This window comes from Bombus affinis, chromosome 15 (genome assembly GCF_024516045.1).
Source record: "Bombus affinis isolate iyBomAffi1 chromosome 15, iyBomAffi1.2, whole genome shotgun sequence".
Lineage (NCBI taxonomy): Eukaryota > Metazoa > Arthropoda > Insecta > Hymenoptera > Apidae > Bombus > Bombus affinis.
In genome coordinates this window covers 6433896-6452909 of record NC_066358.1, presented here as the reverse complement: position 1 = coordinate 6452909, position 19014 = coordinate 6433896, and the positions used below count along the sequence as shown (strand labels likewise).

Genomic DNA, 19014 nt, shown 5'->3' with positions numbered 1-19014 from the left:
AGAGGTGGTCGTACCTTAAAGAGAAAGTGCCTGGCGTTTCTCTGTCCAACCCAAAGTTGAAGCTGTGGCAGAGTGAAATTGGTGTCAGGTGGTCCAGGCCTAAGCAGCCGCCTGTACAAGGGATGACAGTCGACGAGCAGCTCGACCTGCGAGCCGCTTACACTGAGGGCGACCTTGTGCCAGGCGGCGTCGGCCAGACGGAAAGGAAACGCCTCCACGTGGACGCTACCGTCCCGGCGCGATACGTAGTGAAGTCGAAGCTCGTCCTTACGGCCGCTGCTCTGCAGCTCCAAATATCTGCGAATTCATAGAAAACAGTCTGATCGAATCCCAAGTCATTGAAGTTACTGGCCATTCTATTTTATTCTAATAACTAGTAAATATTTAAGTAGTTAGTCGTACATATCATCGAGCGATTATGAGAATAATTTCAAATGAATTTTCACTAGGGATATTATTTTAACAATCATTAAAGTGATACTTTATGTTCCATTATTTTTTCTGATTTAGGTTAGGATATGGTATAAATTGTGTGTGGCTATAGTATAATTGGATTTGACTCGGGTTATAAGATTAAATCTCTGTTACTAGAAATTTACTAGATACTGGTTACTTAATCGCATGAAATTGTTTAATAGCAGCCTAGCAGACCAAGCGGTTCAATAATGCAATTACAGAATGTGGTACACGAGCCGCGTCTGTAGGTCGATTAAAATCAGCTGCAGTCTCTTAATTGAAACGTGTACACGGAATTAAATAGATTACGTGATCGAATCAGAATAGAATTGATGGCGTGTGTGTACCGCAATTTCCGTTTCACGCTTATCGTCTATAACGGGCTGTAATGTGGAACACATCGACATTAGCACACTGTCCTTGATAATAAATGTAATCGACATTCCAGTTCCAGGAAATATCTAATACCATATAAAATATGTAAAAGATTACAGATTTAGGTTAAACTCCGATTCATGAAAATCTCTAGATCAGATTTACGAGTCGTAGGGACATCAGATCAACAATTAATTCCGCTTAAATTCTGACAGTGGTTTCTGCTTGACGAAGCGTGTTAATTACTGTCTAAATACGCAGATACGTAGGTGCACACATCCAATTTGTGTCAGCCAGGTCAAGACGACTAGACTGCGTTACTCGCGTTCCAACAAAGGGTGCAACTACTTTGAGGTTAAGTGCTCTCCTTCGTTCCCGACTCAACAATTGACACAGTAATTTCCTTAAGAATGTGTCTTCCTACCTTTTTCAGTTGGTCGATTCTATTAGACCCCGCTAACTCGTTTTCCGATCGTAACTACGTCTTCAATCGACTGGGATAAAATGGAGGGTTTAGCCATTTCTGACTAATATCCTTCGCTCATTCTATTTCGTTATTTTAAGAAAGTAAAAATATAGTAGGCAGGACGAAATGGTATTCAGATGACTCACTTCCAGTTTATTAAAAGATTCTATTAAAAGTAAGGCGAGTTATGTTATTAAAAATAAAGTTAGTTCTTTAACTACGATATTTTTAATCCCGGTGAAGAGTAACTGACTTTATTTCAAAATAGAGCTGTTCATTCCAAAAATAAACGAAAGAGAAGATTAGAAGAAATGTAAAATAATAAAAAAAAGATAGAAGGAATATGTATAGAATGCTGCAAAATATATAGGGGTTATTTATAAGGTCGATTCTATACATCGAAACAACGAAAACTATACACATATATGAAAATAAATAAATTTCTTTTAAATGATTTATCTGTATCTAACCTGATTCGCAAAAAGCAAAAAATATTGATCGTCGATGTAAACTAGGATCATCATTTAAATTCATAACATTTAATTTTTCCATAAAGAGAAACAGCAAAAGTGAAAAGAAGCGAAATAAAAGCGTCAATAAGCGAAATAAAGGGATTTAACGCCATACTCTGTTTATGCATCGCGTAAACGCCACCACGATGGGGTCGCTTTGAATCGGGAATGAAATGAGAGGAACGAAATTACGCGTGATCCCTACCTATTGTTCCCATGTGAAAAGGCGACGATCGTCCCGGAATTGGCCTCCTCTTGTCGCAGAGCGGCGGCTATAGTGAATTCCGGAACCTGCCGGAGTAGCGTGGCCGCTTGTTTGAAACTCGCCTCGTTCAGTCGGAGCTCCCTCTCCTCGCCTGAAGTAGTAAAACTCAATCATTCCTGCGACCCACTCTGCCATTCTGTGATGTCGCTACTAATAACTCCGACGATGTAATTTCATTTCAAGAAAACGATTATGCACGAATATAGACTAGTAAGAAAATTTCTAATTCGAATAGAATTAAATTCCAGAATTAAATATGGTAGATAAAGAAAAGTTTAAAGCAAGTGCTAGTAACTTTTGTAGTAGACATTTTCATAATTATAATTTCTGTATTTTGCTACAGGAAATAAAATACAACTTTTGATTTATTAAGTAAAATTATGTTGTCTCTTCGTATCATTTAATTTTTCTTTTGTCTGTAGTAGTGGGCTATCAGTATACAATATAATATATTGCAGCGCGAGTAACGTGCACACTTAAAGACAAAAAGCCTGTAATTTAATTAATATATAATGGTAAATATAGTGGTAAAATAAAAGAATAATAAATAAAGGAGACCGGAATGATTGATGTTGATTATAGTAAGGATTTGGCCAAGTTTGCCAGTGCTGCCGCCTAAGTAGAGTTTCGCAAGTTGGCAACAATGGATAAAACTACTTGTAAAGTCTGCTAGATGCGATCCATCATAGAATAGGACTGGTAGAAGTTCGGGAACATTGTTCGGCTCGACAAGGGAAGGATTCACAGACCTCGTATGTAGGTCAACCGAAATTTTTGGTGGGTCGCATCGATTAGTCTCATTCACGGTTCCTGCTCGCATAGTTACGTAATCTCGTGGACATGAGAATTCGATTGCTCACAATTGCTTCATCCGTTACGTCCAGGAAAATTCTAACAAACTTTAATGTCTCTATCTCAAAGATTTCTATACGATCCCTCTCATAGAAATTAGATAATATACGCAATATTATATGAATTATCTTATTTAATCCTACGTAATCCGAGATTTATCAAAATGTATCAAAAATTTTAACGATCGAAAACCAATAGAAAGTCGGTCTTTAACTTGCAAATTTCATTTTACTATTCTACATATCTAAAACATTTAAGAAACTTTGATCAAATTCTAACCTTACATTAAACTTCAAATTCTATAATACTTCTCATAAGTTCCTAATCATGATACAAATAGAAGAGAAAAAGGTCATATTGCGTATACATATTCGCCCATTAATTCCACTAGAGTTATACCCTAGTCACGCCATCTACACCGGCTGTAAGACGACACCTTTTGCACGGTACGATGGCTCATTAGCTGGAACAAAGCACGAGCGATAAAGTTTCGCTGGAAGCGGGATAAAGCGTGGTTCCTGTGCAAAGCTGATCCTTCGTTGTTCGATTAAGCGCACTAGCAGAATTAATTGTTCGCGTGGGCCTCGCCAGCGAACCGTGTAATCGGACGGGGCCCGCGGCGATTGCGCGTCTGCCCTAAGGATCGGTGTGTCGCCACGCATGAATGCAGCGCGCATGCGCCAGGCTTCTCGCATGGGCCTCGAGTTTCAGACGCGGCGCGCGAGCCTTAATAAAAAGTAACCAGACACCAAGGGCCTATATTGTACACCCGAGGGCCATCGAACGCTATACCACGTTCAATTATCCAAGTCCATGGTTTGTTAACGGGTAAGTGCACGTAACAGACCCTTTTAAGCCGTACGTAATCGTTTTGCACCAACTGGCACACGTATCGATGACTTCTGGTCGGTGACACTGAACGGGCGATGTAGAAGATAAAGGTAGATTAAGGCGAATTTACACTATTATACTCTGGATGTACATGGTAGGTGATTCATCTATGTTGAACGTAAAAAATGAAAGCTGCAATGTTTATACGAGTGTTCATGCAATGTTTCATCTCACTGGTCTTCAAAATGTTTGTGATTGGAACAGCGTGATTGTTTCAATTAAGCAACTCAAACCTATAGAAATTCTAACCTCTAATTAAATGCTACTTCACTTAAGTTTGCTCAAGACCAAACATCATCTATAAATGCAAAATTCGTGAAGAATTTGCGAAATGTTCCACATTATGATGCAAACACAATTCGCCAATACAAATCTAATTCAGCCAGATTCCCATATCCGAAATCGATAACACAGAAGAATGATCAAAGGGGAATCCTAAACCAGTAGCCAGCAATAATTTAGCATCTGCGGAGATAGTCGGCGAGAAAGTTATTCGTTTCGCAAATAAACAGCGTATAGATTAGATCGGGTATTCCCCACAGATGGGATAGACATGGGGTCGAGCAATTTTAGGACCAGAGTGGTACTGGTTCCCCATCGAACTACAAAAGGGGGATCATGAAATCTTGTTTTCCGTGTTCAGAGAAAACTCTGACACGTGTCAGTGTATATCGTTCGAATCCTTTGTTCAGTGATTACAATGGTCTCCCAATACGAACTGAATGAACTGAATTTCGGGGGTGCTTTCTCTTCCTCAATCCACTGTCCAAAAGGATATTTATCGAGGGTGAACACATGACAAGAAAAATAAGAACTAAGTGAACAAACACGTGTGTAATGGAAAAATAATAAAACATCGATGAAGTATCCATTTTACCCAAAGAACCTAACCTTAACTGCACAGAAAAATTAATTACTATGAACAAATACTTATGACCTAAAGTAAATAGTAAAATGACTAATTCACCTTGTATTTGAAACAGAAATGTATAACTGAAGTCAATAGTCAATAGCAAAGTAATGGGACGTATAGTACCTAACCTTAACTATACCATAAAATTGATTACTAACAGAAAGGTCATTTATCCTGTATGTCAATCATAACTGTATTGCTAAATTGAGTATCATAACCTCATTCTTTTAAATCAAGCTAAACGAAATAGTTGTTTCATACCTCATTCATAATTGCGTTATTCAATCCTAATTTCTCTGACTCAAACTAAGTAACTATAAAATTTCTTCATATCGTACCTCAACATCAGAAATATGTACTACAAATTATCTATTCCGATTCAAATTAGATAATAAAGTAGTTCATTGATTCCATATTGGTTCAACCAAAACACTAAGATGATTTATTCGTCCCATATATCAACTGTGATAACTGTACCTCAGATTCAGCTGTGCCAAGAACAACCATTATAACCAAACACTCCTGACTCAAGCAGAATAATCAAACGATTCATCATTCTTTAAGATTCTCCGTTACAACCACTCGCAATTCCATAAACCATCTTCTGGATCCCAATGCAAGCAAACTTTAAAAACAATCATGATCGTCTGCCAAGAACTCATACTAAGGCAAGGAACGTCTCAGTCGAATAACATCGACGATTTCGACTCGTAAAAACGCTCACGCGCGAAGACAGAGAAACGAGCGAAAATAGGGTTGTGCAAGGGGTTGCAGTGACGAAAGGAAAGCAAGAGAAAAAGAGGGTTCCCTTTGGTTCGACGTTGCAAACCGCAAAGAACGTTCGGTTACTTCCGCGAAACCATCTACTGAGGGCGCAGACCGGGTCGGTAATTGAAATTTCTTTCGGGGAAACCCCTGCTGTCGCCCTTGGGCCAACCACCCCCCATTCTATGCTCGCTTTTCGCGGACGTTGCACCGTCGCCCACGCTTTTAGCCACGGCTGTGTGCACGTTTCTCTGACGTTGGATGTTCGGGGGAAGGGGAGGTCGGGTATTTATTCGCTATACAGGGTGTCAGCATATTCTCGATTTCATGTGGAACGTAGAACTAAACTTCGTTTTAAGGGACTTTAAATTGACTCATTTTCTTTCCTCTTTCCTTTTGACTCATAGAACTCAAATATGTCAGTTTTAAATGAAGCGAATCATGGGATCAAATGTCGTATCAATATGTAAAATATTACAATAACGATAGCGTGAGATATGTTATATTAAAATTATGATAGATAGATTATATTATCTAATATCGCGAGCCTGCGGACCAAACGTATACATTAACTGATTAAAAACTGTTACATAACCTTAAAAAGGATTATCGCATGATGGAAAGAAGAGAATTGCTGTTGCACGTTCATAGAGTTAAAAGCCGGAAATGCCGCGAAAATGCCGGGTCAATTCGCTCGAAACTTGAAAGGACAATCGATACTCGCAGACCACAAGGGAATTCCCTCCGGAGGTCTGCCAATGGAGACGACGCGGCTATGAAACTGACCTTTCACAATATCGATTAATCAGTCGTTATGTAACCATCACGGTTCAACTGATCAGGGCCAATTGTTTTTCCAGTTGATCACTGTATCGCACGAATTCGTTCCGTTCCGAGAAATTAAAACGCTTTTTCGAGAGTAATTGGAAAAATTTCATACATGAAAGAACTTCATTGGCGAGATAAAACTTGAAAAGAATAGAAAATTCATGAGTTTTCCTTATCTAAATCTGATTCAATTAAATACCGTGTTATTTCGAATGTAGCATTTTTATTTTCGATATTAACTCATTACATAACCTCAAAGATCATACGGCTACACCCTTTACTCTGTTCCGACTTGTTTCTAAATCGTTTTAATTCTGGATTTTGACATTTTTTCTTTTTTTTTTTTTTAGAAACTTTTACTGAAAATAATCCCTTAATGAACACATAATTAAATTTAACGAAATTTCCTGTATAATCGCTATTTAATTCCATTCAAGTCTCCATGTACACAGTGATCGAAAAAAACGTAATTTACATTACCTAGGCACTAAAATTAATTTTTGTTATTAACGAAACATATTTTAATTTTGATCAAAGTCTAGTCAAAAATGTACCTTATGTGCTTGAACCTCGCTAATTTCTTGACATTAAAAGAATATGATCTTACATTTTTGTGACCTCTAATCATCGATCGTTCATCTTCGATCACAAAATAATGATAAAAGGACTGTAACTTTATTATACCTCAAAGTAACATATTGATAACTTTGACCCTGCACAAATTTAGTTCTAACCTTCAATGATATATACATAAAATCGCAAAGCACCTACATATATTTCCAATGGCGAATACAAAAAAGGAGGGCGAGGTAACACGCGATACGCAAGAAGTAATAATCAACTTTATGACTGACGATGATTGCCAGTCGCAAAACTCTATAGGAAGATAGCACGCGGACAAAACTGCTCTCCGATATGCAAACAGGGCTATATTCGGGTTAAGAGAACCTTCTACAGATACCCGTTTCGGTTCCTGCACCACTCGTGAAATTTACTGCGTCCCGTACAATCTGCACGCAATACCGTGAGCCAGTGTAAATTGCGCGATATGATTTATGCTCGTTTCACCCATATTTCGAGCTGCCACGTCCCAAATATTGACACAAGTCGTCAAATTCTTCGCTTAAGTTTAAGTCTTCGGAAGAAATAAAAATTGTCTTTAAAAAATGGACAAATGTCTTTTATTTGTCTAATGAAAGCATGTACGTTGTTTATATATGAGAAATATTGAGACAAGTGGAATATTTTGGACGAAATTAGATTATTGAAGGTTCGAAGTAAAATTGAGTTAAAAATAGTTGATGGTCTTTTTTATTTCTCTAATGGAGAGTAATGTACGTTGTTTGTATAGTATAGTATATTGCAGAAAATTAAGATAAATATGAAAATGATACTTGAAGTTCGAACATATTTAACCTTTGGACAATAAAAGATTTATCTGATACGTCATACGATTCTCAGTACAACGACGTGTTAAAAGTGTCATTTAACCTTAAAAATCATCTTTCTCCTAGAGATTTTCCGCTAGACCTTTAAACTGTGATTCTCAAATTGATCTCTTGACGTAAACGGAATAGACTGTTAACCCACTGGCATTAAATAACGTCTCTGGCTCGTCATATGTGTCTTATACTAAAGTATACAATGCTGCACGACATCAAGACGTTGACTATACACGTTCACATTGCAGTTTACGTAAAAGAATATTTTAATTTCAAATAATTATAAATTCTTTTCTTCAAACAATTTCGTTCAAAGATTACAGTTTACAGTGAATGATATATAAAGATCATAGTCAATACAAAACATGTTGGCAATCTTTGAAACCATAGAAACGATTCTATCCAAGAAACTGTCTCGAATGACAAAACAATTTGTAAACGACACTCACCCTGAAGATAATAGGCTGGCTTTAACCTAACCAGTCCTGGCACCTGTGTAACACCCTGCCGCGTTGTATTGTGCAGCTGTAACGCTTCCAAGAGGTCTATACCTCCACCAGATTCGCTTCGTGTCCTGGATCTGGTCCCCAGGACATCGGTGGTCTCCTCTGTGACACCAACAGTGGCCACCGCCGTCTCTTCCTCTTTCTTGTTTGTCGTGCCAGACACTGCAAAACAAACCGATCGTTAAACGTTTTCCAACACTCCACAAAGGCCAGTCATAACATGGGATTGATTTATGAACGAATTCATCGCTGTTCGCTGTACATACAGAACGAATTGATCGTTTGTATATAATCGTTTATAAAGCCACTGATGAATAGGCCTTTGGAAGTTAGGGATGGGGGGTTTTTGATAGGCATCGTATGTTCAGGTTTGTTTGCAAAAAGGGTTTATAAAGCGAGCGGCGATTGTGAGAAAGGAAGATAATTGTGGAATGTTTAAGATATCAATTCCTAAAGCGAATCATTAATAAGTGACTGCGAAAAGAAATATTGGATATAACATCAGAAACATTGAATAATCTGTCCTAAAATATAATAGCGATTAATTTTGAAAGTCTATAAAACGGAATATTGATAATTTCTAGAATACTAGGAAAGTGTTTCTGCGCAGGATTCCTCTACAAAGGAAAGATATCCTTTCAAAACTTGTTCTTAGAGAGAACCAATTCTAAGAAGAAGAGTGTTCGATATCTTCTAAAAAAAATACCGATAACTTAAAGAACCCTCAAAACCGCTTGCAAAGAAAGCAACGTTCGTCAATTGTAGAACCCCCAAAAAATCCTATCCCAGCAGCACGAAACTTTAAAATCCTCTTATAAAGCTTCAAAAAAAAAAAAAAAAAAAAACCAATCCCCCAAACGAAACCGATGCTCCATTCACATCGAAAACCGCAGATCTAAACGAAGCGATTGAAACACCCAGTACAGTACCACCACACGCACCGTGCAACAACCTTTCATGTGGCTCGTCAAACGAGGAAACCATCAGGGAGAAAAAGAAAGTAACCACCCGTCAGCCACCTGCCAGAACTTTCAATTCCCCAAACGAGCCGCTCCTCCTGCCCTCTGGCGGTCAGTCATGGAAAAAGGACACTTTTATTAGCCATTCCCCATGATCGAGGGAAAAAGATATTGACAGGTCTACCAAAAACGTCAACCAAAAGAGAAAGAGAAAGAGAGAGAGAGAGAGAGGAAAAGAATCAACTTGTGAAAGCCTTTTACACAGAGGATTCTGTCATAGTTCAGCGAAATGGATTTTTCATATAAAGCTCGAGCGAAACGATCCGCTGTTTACGAGTGGTAGAACGAGAACGAGGAGGAGATGAGTTTGGCGAGAGGAGATCGAGGATGGGGAGCCGAAGGGAACGAGAAAAAGCGTAGAAACACCGATAACGAGCGTCGACCGTGAAGAGTCGATCGATACCAGCACGCTACTTCGAGAGGTTACCTCGCCGCCTCTTTTCCCTATCCTTTCCTTATCTCTCAGCTTCTTCCGTTCGATCGGTTCTCGTCTGTCTCCTTTTCTCTTTCCACGTCTCTTTAGTATTCTCTCGCCTCGAGAATGGATGCTCGACGAACGGCTCTCAACATTATTCAGAGGACAGTGAGTGGAAATACACCATTGAACTTTATTGCTGTTCGAGTGGAGGAGTCCGCGGAAACGTGGCTCGTTTCTCCAGACGAAATGGCGAGGGAATATCGAACTGTTCTCTGTAGTTTTACAAAGCAACCGGGAAATGGAGCATTTAAGAGGCGGAGTTATTGAAATCTTGCATTCGGCTGTCGATTCGTCGTGTTCTGACTTTGATGGAATGTTGCTCGAGAGAAATCGGAAAAGTCTTTGTGTTTGACATGCAGGAAGTACAGGGTAACGTAGGTTTGATTTAAGGCTAGGTAAATTGTACGTTGAAAGAAGATAGGGTAGAGGTAAAGTAGGGTTGGGAGAATGGTAGTTCGGTAAAGATGGTCATAGAATGTTGCGAAAAATAGTAATTTAGAGTTGAAGAGTGGTATAACAAGCATAAGTAGAATGGAAAGTTAGGAGAATAGTAATTTAGTAGAGACAGTATAGAAAGTTGGGAAAAATAGTCATTTGCGACTGAGAGATTAAATAATTTAATAGACATGCCACGTCAAATTCAAAGAGATAATTTAGGAGTAAGAAGTATTAGGATACAAGGAAATAGAACAGAAATAAAATAAAAGTAAAAATATAATTTGAAGTAGGTATACATAGGAGAGTGGTGAATAAATATAATAAGGGGACTATTTAGCATAAAAGAATATTTCGGACATAGTACGGCAATTTTGATAAAAGAAAGTTCTTACTCGAAGTCGAGCAACACAGCGACTATTTTATAGATGCTCAATGTACGACCGGAAAGTTGGCGCCACATGGGTTATAGCACAGGCGCTTGCGATGCTAACCTATCAACGACGACAATCTACCCAACTAACTTGATGAAACTAAGAATATAATCGTTTAGAGTGCCGTGCTATGATTGCCACTTTTTTTGTTGTTTATAATCTTTTGTTTTCACATTATACTTCCTCAGAAGTTCTATGAAGTTTTCCAAGTTCTCCAGTTTCAGATTTGTATCGTTGGATCGTAAAAAAATCTGGGAAGTTCGCATTAAATTACCTTTCATCTTAGAGTCCAATTCGATTCCTGTATGTTAACATTTATATTTACGAAACAGAGGTTACGACTACAATTACATAACTTCTAAGTCAACCTTAATTGAAACAAAATTATGTGTGGTCCAACATAAAGACTAATTTCTCTGTTATTTTCTCCCTTTCTTGCTTTATTTATTTATTTATTTATTTATCTGCTGTAATAACAGACTTAGGTTTAGAGAGGAACTTGATATAAAAAACAGTTATTAAAATTTACAATATACGGAGATCTTTCTTTCATTTTCCGCTAATTCCACTGTTAAACAGAAAGATGAACTCCCCTTTGCATTCCAACCTCAAAAAACGTCAAATATTTTCAATCGACCTCTTCGATAACGAAAATCCGATAAAAAGTAAAAGAGCACGAAAGAGGAAGGGAAAAAGCATACAAAGAGACGAAGAAAACGAGCTACTTAAAAATTCCAACTCGAATTCTAAAGGCTCGTTCGCTAATTGACTGGGAAGGCTCAGTGACGAATCAACGGGACCATTGAAGAGTTGCGAGGAACGGGACCAACAAAACGTAAACAACACACGGCGAATGCTTCTAAAACGGTCCGTGAATCGGTTTGCTCAGTGGAGGAACACTTTTTTAATTGCGTAACGAGAGACAGTAAAAAGAGACACCGTGGAAAATCAGCATTTCCCTTTCATCCGCGTAGGAAACACAATCGGAGGATTTTGCGCGCGAGACACACTGCCGCAGACATTAATCGGGGCAAATCGTCCGCTAAATTAATGGCGCTGCTGGTACGGCAGCATTCGTGTCTAAAAGCGGCCCGATTCGCCAAACGCATGCCTCCTGCGTCTTTGATCCATTGGCGTATCTCTCTTTGTCACGCTTTACTTTGCGTTTCCAGACTAAAAGTCCCTTTGACTTGCGTGAATCCGTCATTAATCCTACAGAAATCCTTAACTTCAAAACTGAAAGTCTTTCCATTGTTGCTTTTTTCATTTTTGGTTAGAAATTTGGAAGCGTGCTGACTGAAGATCGTAGCAGTCAATCATTTTCTATTTTAGGGTTAGAATGTTTCGTATTCCTTCTCTAACGATTTTGCTTAGTAATTTCGTTTCTAAAAATCAAAATTCATGCTTATTTTTATTGTCAATAATTAAAACAAATTACTTTCTCAAAATCGGTAACAAAAAGGTAATTTTCTACAAGTCCTTAAACTACGAACGACCTAGAAGGTAATCTACACATTCGTTTCCAAAATTCGTCACCAGAGGGATACCACCTTTTCAAGATTATTCGACCCAACTTAATCATTCGAAAACCGACTTAACCACCAAAAAAAAAAAAAAAAGGAACTAAATATATCTTACGAATGCAATTAATTTTCATAACCTGTCTTCCACTCCATTTCTCAAATACCACGGCGAGAAATAAATGCGGAGAACGTTCTTGCCAACTATCGCTCGTAACAATCCCGACGCGAAAACTTCCAAAGCTCGCGAATTCCCCTACAACCCACTGGTAGGGCGCATAAAGTCGTGGCAAACAGAAAAGTGGTGCAAGCCCCATCGATTCGTCGCAAAGGGTTAACGAACCGAGCGAATTTCTGTGGGGTGACGCCAATGCTCATCTAAGAGCGACGACGCTTTCTTGCGTCCGAAAACACGCGCTATCGTGCGCCTGTGTACGTGTCTGTACGCCCTTATACACCTATATACATATATATACGTGTGTATGTGTGTGTGTGCCCGCGCGCGCGCGCGATAGCCCGACGCCGAACGAAACTGGATGGAATGGAACGACGGTGGCAGACTGCCGGGCGTCGCGACGCCCGCTATCGAACCGTACGCGGCATTATCGTTCTCTTCGAGCAACAGAGACGGGACGAGAGAGCAGGGTGGAGCACGAGGATGTGCACAGCTCGTAAACCGACTCCCACACGGTCAAATACACAGGCCAGATGCAAGTATGAATGTCTCGATGCTGGTGATGATGATTAACGAGCCTGGCCACACGGATTCCTTCGATATTTACGACTGTGCACCTTACACGGGACTTCCGTGTGAAGATCGACTCGGAGCTTAGGGAATGATTGGTGGTGCTGGTGTCAAGTTCAGTGTGCACTGATGAGTCTGAATGGGCATCCGTGGATCGTGTGTCGTTCCGTTCGGCCGCTACTCTCTCGGTACTATAGGTATCTGTCTTTTTACTAAAGGTTTTTTTGGACATTGGAAGAAAGATCGTTTAACGGTCCACGTCACCGATGTCGTCTGTCTAAGTAGATGTCGCTGCGGATGTTAACGGCCGTGTCAAAATCACGCGACTTTTTGTAGGCGTCAGTTAAGAGAGTTGGAGGATCCTCTCGCGGTTACAGATTGCTTGGTTAAGGATTGCTTGGTTAAGGACTTCCTTTCTTTTTTCTTTATTTTGTTAAGGAGTGTTGCTAGAACGAGTAACGGTAGTAGTTCAGATTGAATAGGTGTTGATGAAGTGGTACGAGGGTCGTATATTATTTTGGCCAAGTGGTACTTCTGTTTTGTAGGACTTTCGCGCGCGTCAAGTAGTTAGATGGAATTTTATCTTTGTATTTGATGAATATTGTTGTGAATTCTTTTATTTAGGTCGCTTAGACGTCGAGAAGTGAATGTAAAATGTCCCCGGTCAAATTAACGATGCAGCCAATTATGAGCTTCAATTTAGATACAATAGGTTTCTTCCTTTTTTTTAAAATCATCTTAAAATCATCTTTCGTCAAATTTAAAGTTAAGGTAATTTAGTTAGAATTATGTAAAATAAATGTTGACACAAAGCTCCGTAACGTAATCTTTAAATTATTTAGTGCGAAATGTCCCTAAATTAATTAACGATATATCGAAGCTGAAGTGTTTCACTTAATGCTACAGTCACGTATCAGCTTATCAAATTACTTCATCATCATCTTCGTTAATAATGTTATTATTCGAGAATATATATTATTAGGACTTGTAACAATACTGCAACACGTGAGCCGAATGAACCGCGCGAATGCCTTTTAATGAACATGTTCTACACGCGAGGATAATGACCTTACCACGTTCTCGCGCGCGTAACGCCCACATTTATCATTCATAACGTTCCCTTTACGATACAATCCGTACGCTTAATCGTTATTAACGTTACCGAATTTTCCAACTGGTACACGCCGCGAATTAATCCGTTTCGTTTTAATCGCGATTGCAGCGTCCAATATCGCAGCCATCGTGTAAACGAGATTTTAGTATCCAAATTAAAGCTTCGTTTTCAATCACGAGATAACCGTATAAATTTGGATATTGATTATTCGCTGTTGACAAATATAACAAATATAACTAGAAATAATTAACACTGAATTCAATATTGAATTACGTTCAATTGATCTGTAGAAGTAGCATTCGCGATTAACGAAACACAATTAAGAAACGACACCGAAACTGTCCGATTTTCATTATAGCTCGTTTCAATTACATTGGTACTGTGCCCAGGAACATAGAATTCCATTTATTTGAATCTGTCGAAAGGCAAACAGTAATTCTCTGCTGTCTGATACATCGTTACTACCTACTGATTCTCAGCGCTGCTATGTACTTATAATTAATTCCAAGCCTGTTAGTTCACATTCAGGTAAGTAGATTGGAACAGAGGTTCGTTAATTAAAATTCCATAGTTTAGATAAATGAAGTGGTAGCGCAACGATGATAGCTGGTATACGGGTTACGATATAGCAAGGTCGTAAATAAAATTATCGAATAGCGGCACTAACTGGTTACATGGGACTGAAGGCCCACTTATACAGGTATATATATATCTGTGTATATACGCTGCGTTCTATTTTATATCTTCTTGCAATAGAAAAGAAAATGATGAGTATAATATAGCTTATAAACCACGATATCTCATTTATAAGTAAAGCGTTAAACTCACAGTTAAGTATATTTCTTGAGATTTGTAGAAATTTTTAAGTGATTTTTGAACTATTTTCAATATCATGTTAATTAATATAGAGGGTGTATCTTTATCGAATTTAAAGTATAACTTAGACGACTCTTTGAAAACGAATAAGAGTCCTTTGACAGGATTGGCAGCATACAATCCTCATTTTACTCATTAAAGCTGCAGTCTTATACAACATTTTAAAGACACACTAAAAGACGATAAGAAAATTCTCCAAACTCCCAGCCAACATCACCTTCATATCAAACGTAATACACGCGATTCCCATATTATCGATACCATGTATGAAAAGTCTAATCCCCATAGAGGCTAATGGCAGGCTCAAATCATCAATCTCGCGGGGTGGTATTCTATTTTAAGCTGGCTGCGTGCAACGCGCGCCGCATTTTTCATTCACAGTAGACCGGTCATAAGGAAACGAAACGCGTCGACGAATGCCAGGGACTGGCGTCGTCGAATCGATATCACACGGCGGTCAAGCATCGTGTCCGGCGACGATACTGTTCCACGACCTGTTTCATCGATCCATCAGCCACGGGTCGAAAGCGGTTCCCGACTCTATGGGGGTCGCAGCCCCCGGAAACGTCGATGAATTTTGCTAGATACGAGCGTCACGCGGCTTGGACGCTCCTGAAACTCGTCGTTGGCAAGCTCACGGTTTCCTAGAACTTACGGCTCATACCCTCGATCACGCGACTGCCAGACGTCGGTGATTATCGTCATTAGCGCCAGTGTATCGACGGAGAATCGGGGAACTATGGATTTTTGGTGAAATAAGAAAAATAAACGACTGAACAGAGGAAAAGTGAACGGACGTTTTTAGGGATTTTGATGTCGTTTGGTGTCTTTGGGTGTTGGAAGGTGAAAAAGAAGTATAGTTTGTAGAAGAAGAGGATTAGAAATTTCTTTAGACTTCCTTTTAAGCGAGACACGTGTATAAGACGATTATTGCAATAATTGCAATGATTCTTCGATACAAAGTGCTGGTACATTCCATATGAAATCCAGTAAAATTTAAAATTCTGTAAAGGTTAATAAAATTCCAATATTCTAAATAAAAATATCTTAGATCGAAATACTCGATAAGAAAATGCTGTATTGGATACGTGTTCAATTTTTAAATCTGAAATACATTTTTAACTGACATGAAATTTTCCGAAGGTTTAATCGAGCTCTTGAATGTTTGACCGTGTCTTCGATAGTTTATTACACTACTACTACTAGATACGCGATATACATATTATGCGATTTTCTATTATCGTTTTACGTAGTCGATAGGAATAACAATTGAAAGCACAATTTGTTGGAACACGAAATTTCTTGGAAGAACCGATGAAACGTAACTCGTTCAATTGTACGAGTGCATCGATCCGTATATTCGGCACGCAAATTTGAAGAAGTCAATTATCGTTCTCAGACGTGATAATTGCATGAAAATTGTACGAGACCGAACGTACGAGTAAAGCTTACTAGGCAAATAGAAGCAACAACGATTTGTTAAAAGTTTGCACGATTATTTGAAACGATAAATTGTTAAATGGCTCGTGTTACGAGGAAATTCGTTCGATTCGAGTTTACTCCTATTCACGATGGCAATTCATTCAATAGTTTTCAATTATTCACAACTATGGCGTGTACAGTAGTACTCAGTTACAATGACGAGCCATTCAATGCATCGAGCAAACGCATAGGCGTTCGTCGTTTGATTGTTTCGATCAGTCATGTTTTAAACAGAATATTTTTTATTATATCAATTATTTAATTGATATTATATATTCGTTCATTCCAAGCTGCTAACTATTTTCTATTATTTCCAGTATATTAGTTATCTAATTAATTAGTTCCAATAGTAGTTTCACAGTTTTCAATTCTATACAACAAACATTCCCTCTGCCAATTCGATAAATTCATTTTTATAAATTTCCTGTAAATGTGTCAAAATTCGCGATATATCCATTTTAAATTATACGAAACCAGTGATAATAATTCTTCAAGTACTCACCTTTAACCGTCCAAAGAATGCCCTGCGTGCCCCCAAGCGTTAAACCGATTGGTAATAAGAATAACCAGCACGAGGAAGCACAAATTATCAAAGCAAACGAGATCGACATAACCAAAGCGCGATCGTTCTCGTGGTAAACGCGACACTGATCAAGCATCGAAATATGGGGAGTCCCCGGTTGCTAGCAGCACGCGCCACATTTTCGTTTCGCGCGGCGGCCAGGATCGGATTTCGAGACCACGCGTTGTTTTTTTTAACGTGGCGTGATTTTACGCATAGGATTACGCGAGATCATTGAAATTTCTCGTAACAGGCCGCAACGTGAGGAGGGTGGATATAAGATATTCTTGAACGTCGATGGAATTTAACCATAGAATACCATAATGCTGACAAAAATCGGCCTCCTCGTGAGAACTAGCGAAGTTCGATCATTGGTGACCAGGGTCAAGGTCGTTGTGGTTAACTTGCCGTGGTCGATAGTCTTGGAATATTACTCGCGTCGCGGCGCCACGCGACTTTCGTGCCCACATTATGGTTTTCCCCATGAATATCAACATCAACCCTTTTATAGTGTGGTAAGAAATGTGAATTTTAACTCTTTCATAATGGAAGAAAAGTAACACAAAAATAATGAAAATTTGCTCGGCAGGATATTTTGACGTTAATATATTTTTATAAAATTGGAATCTTATTCAAATTACTTTATGCATGTAAGTACATTTTGTCGATGGATATTTTACCATCTTAAGCGAGTTGGAACTCGAATACTCTCAGCTGAAGACTATTACCGGCGTTAATTTCGGAAGTTTTGGCAAGCTCGCGTGAAATTAACACAAAGGAAATCATGTTTCCGCGATGGCGACGATCGATCGCGCCACGCCGCACAAAAGCGCCGTGATTGAGGAAAGTATTAACGTTAAGGCGGCCTTTTTCAGGCTGCAAAGGCGATTAAACAGGGTTGTGCCAGTTGGTAGTGGCCTTGTCGACGCCGTTTCACCAATTGTCGAACGCAAAGACGTTTAAACAAAAGACGTCGTTGCATAATCGAAGACCGAACATTAAACTTTTCAATACAACTCCCTCTCTCTCTCTCTCTTTATTCCATCTTCCTTCCCAAACCAAAATTCCAATTACATTTTGAAAATCAAAAGATATTATCCTACGTTCAATGATATTCTCCGCTCTCCACTTTTCAATAATATTCAACGAAATCTCTAAAATAAATCCTAAATCCTAGAAAGAATTCCCACGGTTACACCTAATTCCAGTTTCCTCAAACAAGATGGTAGCCCGGTGGTCAATATCCTGAAAGACGAAAAGTCAAACAGTCAAATAATAAAGAAAAGGACCTTCTTGCTTTTACCTAGCGTTTACCTAGACGTTATCAACCTTCGAGGTTCGTTATCTAAGGAACGCCACATCAGACTACGATAAGGATCTTGATGCCAGATTTTTAAGACAGAGGTTAGAGATTAGAACGAAAGATAAGAGAGGTATGGGAACAGGTACATGTTATACAGGTCTCTTGTAGCGGTCGGACGAACGGTATTTAACTTGACGTGTCAATATTTGGCGATAATCGGCACCTGTGTACACGTTTGCCTAAAGAGATTAGGCTATTTTACCCCGTGGTCGAACGTGTGTTCGCGAGTTTCAGTCAGGTGCTGCGCCACGACGAAGGCCCCACGTATATTTAAATCCACCATGTGCTATTCTTAATGGAGGTGTTGCTCGATCGGCCAGTCGCGCGGGAATTCAGCCTTTGTCGTTCCTTTGGTGTTGGGCTTCATGGCATTTCGAGCCATTGCACGACCTAACCTCAACATTTTCTATGGTTACTTCCAACCGAACTATTTTGCTTGAATAAACGATACAAATCGTTACATACAAATGGCGTGTGAGTAAATATGTTTGACTGAACCGTTGACTAAGGTAATAAAAAACTAGATTTCGAAGTATTCGTGGATTTCTCGCGTGCTTCAGTTCGCTATCGTTAGTTCGTGGATAATTACGAAAGTTTAAACAAGGTTTAGTAATAGACTGTCGATCTTTACGCGATTATGGAATATTTGAAAGCGAAAACATGTAGAAATGCAAATAAATGAAACATAACAATGATATACAAATTATAATACTTG

The 19014-nt window shown here is 38.9% G+C and overlaps 1 protein-coding gene and 1 long non-coding RNA gene across 7 annotated transcripts in view; one reads left to right on the top strand and one right to left on the bottom strand.

Annotated features, from left to right (window-relative positions):
* Positions 1-19014, bottom strand: part of LOC126924731 (protein kinase C-binding protein NELL1-like) — an 85576-nt gene that overhangs the window by 17094 nt on the left and 49468 nt on the right. For all 4 annotated transcript variants that reach the window (XM_050739520.1, XM_050739524.1, XM_050739521.1 and 1 more), the window contains exons 2-4: positions 8215-8433; positions 2015-2165; positions 15-297 (exon numbers count right to left, since the gene is read on the bottom strand). In XM_050739520.1, the coding sequence (XP_050595477.1) occupies positions 15-297; positions 2015-2165; positions 8215-8433 (653 nt within the window). The remainder of the gene's footprint in view (positions 1-14; positions 298-2014; positions 2166-8214; positions 8434-19014) is intronic.
* The window catches only part of LOC126924754 (uncharacterized), a 71966-nt gene that overhangs the window by 10575 nt on the left and 42377 nt on the right, over positions 1-19014 (top strand). The gene's annotated exons all lie outside the window — the stretch shown is intronic.